The sequence below is a fragment of the Dromiciops gliroides genome, chromosome 3 (genome assembly GCF_019393635.1).
Source record: "Dromiciops gliroides isolate mDroGli1 chromosome 3, mDroGli1.pri, whole genome shotgun sequence".
NCBI classification, from domain to species: domain Eukaryota; kingdom Metazoa; phylum Chordata; class Mammalia; order Microbiotheria; family Microbiotheriidae; genus Dromiciops; species Dromiciops gliroides.
Window position 1 is genome coordinate 573,456,737 of NC_057863.1, and position 5,367 is coordinate 573,462,103.

At 40.7% G+C, this 5,367-nt stretch overlaps 1 protein-coding gene across 1 annotated transcript in view; it reads left to right on the forward strand.

Moving 5' to 3' along the window:
* VPS36 (vacuolar protein sorting 36 homolog) overlaps window positions 1-4,369 on the forward strand; it is a 43,462-nt gene extending 39,093 nt beyond the window's left edge. Inside the window, 1 exon segment of the mRNA XM_043996943.1 lies at window positions 1,748-4,369. Coding sequence (XP_043852878.1) covers window positions 1,748-1,841 — 94 coding nt within the window. The 3' untranslated portion in view covers window positions 1,842-4,369.
* Window positions 4,370-5,367: the final 998 nt, after the last annotated feature.

Here is a 5,367-nt window from a genome sequence, read left to right on the forward strand (position 1 = left end):
TACTTATCGTTGGATTCTCTTAATTGCCAAATCTGATGGCTTTTTCTTAATCCCCTTCCATCTTGACCTTTCTCTAGCATTTGACACTGCTGACCACCCTCTCATGACATTGTTCTCTCTTGGTTCTTGCCAAATTGATTGTTCCTTCTTAATTTCTTTGGTTGGATTATTATCCATATCATGCTCTGTAACTCTGGGTGTACCCTAAAGTTCTGCCTCAGGCCTTCTTTTCTCTGTATATACTCTATCACTTGGTGACCTTGTTAACTCCTATGGATTTAATTATGGAAGCTTTGCAGATGACTACCAGATATATATATATATAGAGAGAGAGAGAGAGAGATCTCTCTGTACATATCTATATCTATATCTATATATCTCCAGCTCTAGTCTCTCTCCTGAACTCTGGTTCCTACATCACTGACCATTGGATATTTTGAACTGAAGCCCCACAAGCACCTCAAACTTAAACTATCAAAAATGTAACTCAGGACAGCTAGGTGGCGCAGTGGATAGAGCACCGGCCCTGGATTCAGGAGAACCTGAGTTCAAATCTGGCCTCAGACACTTAATACTTACTAGCTGTGTAACCCTGGGCAAGTCACTTAACCCCAATTGCCTCATCAAAAAAATAAATAAATTGTAACTCATTATTTGTTTTCCTAATCCCACCCTTCTCCCAAACTTAACCTATTACTCCCAAGAGAAGCAAGAGTCTTCTAGTCACCCAAGCTCACAATTTTAGTGTCTCCTCAATTAATTCTCACCTTACATATCCATTTGATTACCAAATCTTGCCATTTCTACCTCCATAGCATCTCTTGCATCTGTCCTGTTCTTGCAATTCACATAACCACCAACCCCTTATCACTTCTCACCTAGACTATTATAGTAGTTTCCTAATTGATCTCCCTTCCTTGGTTCTCCCTCTCACCACTCTCATACATCCATGACACAGCTGCGAAAGCGATTTTCTTGAAGGGCATTTCAAATTGTGTTTCAATCCTTTTCAATAAACTTCAGTAGTTCCCTATTACATTTTGTTCAATCATTTAGTTGTGTCTGACTCTTCATGACTCCATGGACCATGGCATGCCAGTGCTGTCCATAGGATTTTCTTGGCAAAGATACTTGAATTCCTTCTCCACTGGATTGAGGCAAACAGAGGTTAAGTGACTTGCCCAAGGTCACACAGCTAGTGAGTGTCTGAGGCCAGATTTGAACTCTGGTCTTCCTGACCCCAGGCTCAGCACTCTATCCACCGAGCCACCCAGCCATCTGTCTTTTACATCTAGGAACAAATACAAGCTCTTTCTTGTGGCATTTAAAGCCTTTAAAACCCTACTCCTGCCTACCTTTTCAGTCTTCTTATTTATCACTCCCCTTTGTGTATTCCATTGGTCATCTAAAACTGATCTTTTTACTACTCCATTTCCATTTCTGTGTGCCTTTGAGCTGGCTCTCCTTACTACCAGGATTGCATTTTTTCTTCCCTCTGCCTTATTAGACTCCCTACTTTCCTTCAGCCTAAGTGCCACCTTTTATGTGGTGCCTTTCCTGATTTCCCCAGATGCTAGTGCCCTCCCTTCCCTGTGTATCTCTCTCAACTATCCCCCATATGGTATTTAAGCTCTTTGAAGGATGACACTGTTTCCTTTTCCTCTTTATGTAGCATGGTGTACATTTAACAAATCCTTACGGATTGATTGTCTAAATGATTTTGTTTTCTTTTCATTTTTGTCTTTAGGTTGCTTCTTGCAGAAAAGATGGGCCATCTTTGCAGAGATGATTCAGTGGAAGGCTTACGGTTTTATCCAAATTTGTTCATGACCCAGAGTTAAATAGTTTGCAGTTGTAATATTCTGTACCCATATCCTTTCATCATGCAATGGCTGAGTGACAGACAACTAAGAGATAAACCTTTATCCAGTTAGGAATTTTGGTAGAACCCTGCAATACAGAACTGCTTTTCTAAGGTTTTCCCTAAATAGTATGTCCTAGGAAAGCTTATTTAGGACTAATATGGAAAAATACTAAAGGAAAAAATCAAAGCTGTCCTGAAAATTAAATCATGTTATGTTTATGTTGACACTTCCTAGGTCAATGTAAAATAAGAGTTTCTAACTGAATCCTTTTCAGCTGCTTTGAAAGAAGGGAATTTCGTTCATGAGAATAAGCCTGGGTTATCCCAGGTAATGGTTATGTTGATAATATGACTGAAATGGATTGAATCACAGTAGGATTCATGTTTGTGTCAAATGTTTACCCTTTGGGGTATGCCACGTCTGCAGTGATAGAACTGTAACCCCATTGGAATATAATGTGATACTGGATGATGCTGTTAGACACCTCCTCTGAGGGGATTTTGGAAGCAGTCATAGGCTGTGTCTCTTCCAGAGGCCTGATCAGGTATCCTTTTTAGTTTTTTATTTGGCTCACTTATGTAGAGACTTAATACAGTAATTTCCTTTTTTTACTAAGTGTTGAATTCATGACTGGCATTTAAAGAATGCACCTATGTCATTTTGCTTTTAAAATGCATTGGATTTTGAAATTGAATTAAGAAGATGTTTAGACATGTTTAGAGGGATGATTCCAAATTTGGGAATTAGCCGCCCTGGGGATTTTTTTAAGTCTGCTGTAAAAAACCTTGAACCAGCTATCAGGAACCTGGAAACTTGATTATCTTTTTTTCTTTGAAGTGGAAAAAGAGGAAAGTTAGAGAAAACACACACACACACACACACACACACACACACACACACACACGATCTCCATCCTTTCCTCCTTTTTAAAGGATTTCAACAACGAACAATTCTGGTGCACTACTAGCAAGTCATTCTACCATATTCCAGCAATATTTTTTTACTTTTGTTTACCCTGATTTACTTAAAAACATGCAAAAAAAAAAAAAGCCTGCTTCTTGATTTTATTGCTCTGTTCAGAAAAAATATTACTCAAATAAAAGTGGATTATCCTAAGACCAAAAAAATGCTGCCACTAATGAAAATAGTTAGGCTCCAATTTTACAGTTGTACAATAGATCATATAATGGCATAACTTAAAATTCAGGGCATATGGCTGTGGTCAGAATGGGGCCCCCTGCAGCAGTTGGCCAAGGAGATGGAGTAGGAGGGTCTTTGTAGTAGGTGTACACTTTTTTACAGGATGATCAGTACTCCAAGAACCAACCTTCAGTGATTGTATTTAGCCAGCCTAAGAGGAATCCCCAAGTTTATACTTGAGTCTCTCTAAGGAACTTCTGAGATGTGTGGGGTCCATCTGTGTGTCACTTGCTAGTAGCCATTCCAGGACCCTTGTGTGAAGAGCTCAAGAAATTTCCAACCTCACACTCAGAAAATACCTCCTACTAGGCCAGCTAGCCACTCTCTGTATGTAACTCTCAGTTCCTGGTATCAGCTTTAGCTATTTAGTATAGGTAGAGTGCCAACACAAGTGCTAATTTTGGAGAACCTTGTTCTAGGCACTGTTTTGCCAACCCACTTTGTTCTGCTAACATTTCACTGATCGGTGAACTCCCTGTTCTGCCTCCATCTTTCAAACCCTTAAGTCTGTCCCTAGGCATCTCTGTAGTTTTAGGACCTCCAGAGATGCAAAGAAATGCTTTTATACATGACACTCACAGAAAAGTCTCATTTGTCAAGTTTGTTTTCTTGTTTTAAATTACAAATCTATCAACCCTGTTCTCTTTTACTGCTGAATAGTAAGCTCTTCCACATGTTGTAGCTGTAATAGGCGGTGGTTCAAGCTCTAAGGGTTTTTTAGATCAGGGACAACAAATGAATGCTATCCAGCTATTCTGTTTACCTTCATATGACAGCAACAGAACATGAATGGGTACCACTAACTAACTGCAAATTGAGGGAGACTGGGAACAAGAGGGGAAGTCACGTGTGGACACCATGCTGGAGGCATCACCATCTTGTAAACCTCAGTGTTTAGATCCTTTAGGAATTTCTGGTTTTGAATTCTTTTTAATAGGATGTGTCGCCACTCTTCTTGTCCCAGCCCTTATTTTTTATGTCTCGTGGGGGCATCGTTCAGGTCTTGCTCTTAGTAGGCTTATGTTGAAATAAGAACTATTGGACTCTGACTCCCACCCAAAATGCCGTCTTGGTGCTTTTCATAATTGATATATTTATTATTTAGTGCTTTCATGACTTACCTCTTAGGAACATTAAGACACAGACCTGTATCCTTAGCTTTATTATAATGGCACTTCTTGAGCCACTTATTGTCAAGAGAAAACTTTATACTTTGTGTATGTAAAGATCTTTTCAGGGTTAAATTAAATGATTGATATATAATATATATTAATAAATCATCACAATAAAAAGATTTTTCCTAACTTGCTATTCTCATTATTATTATTATTATTATAGGGCATTGAGGGGTTAAGTGACTTGCCCAGGGTCACACAGCTAGTAAGTGTCAAGTGTCTGAGGTGGGATTTGAACTCAGGTCCTCCTGAATCCAAGGCGATGTTTTATCCACTGGGCCACCTACCTTCCCTGATGCCTTGTACTTTTAACCAAGATGTTGCTTAAGGTACATACTGGTTTTAAGTCTCTTCCTCCCCATCCTATGACATGATAACTGCATTTTAACCTTAAGGAGTTATTTCTGAACTTTTAAAAAAGATACAGAATTCGAAAATGATTGATGTTTTTCTTAGCCCTCCAACCACATCCGAGAATCTCCCTTCAATTGAGGGCCACTTCCCTGGTTTTCCTGCTGGGAAATCCCATTTCTTCTGCTTCATCAGGAAACCCTTACAAGCACAGGATGTCAGAGTTCCCGTGGTCGGATCAGACCAGTGCCCAGAAATTGGCATTCAGGCTTGGCAGCATTCTCCACTCAACAAGAGAAAAAAACACTCCCGCTAGATTTACTTTCCCGTCTTAAAAAAAGAAAAAGTTTTATGGAGAGAGGTAATTGTTAGAATTCGCAAAGGTCTTGATGGATCACTGCTGACTCCGATTGAAACTCCCAGGGATGGATAGAGTGGGGTCAAGTCTAAGGCTTCTGGCTCCGACTCGACTCGGGGAGTGCCCTTAACTGAAGAAGGGTAAAGTGCTGACTTTGGGCTTGGCTGCTCAGTACGTCTGGGAGGTGGGGAGACAGGAGGCAGAATTCTCTACGGTCCTGTATATTTCCTGTCCAGTTTCCTGCAGGGCAAGGGGGTGGGAGGAGGAAAGGATACGATGCACAGCAGAAAAAAAAAAAAAGAAACACACACATGAAGCTTCCCTATTTTGCGCGCCCGCCCTCTCCCTCTCTCCTTTCCTCCCACCCACGGCAGCCAGCTGCCGAGGGCAGTCTGCGGGCGGGGCGTGCCGGCCGGGC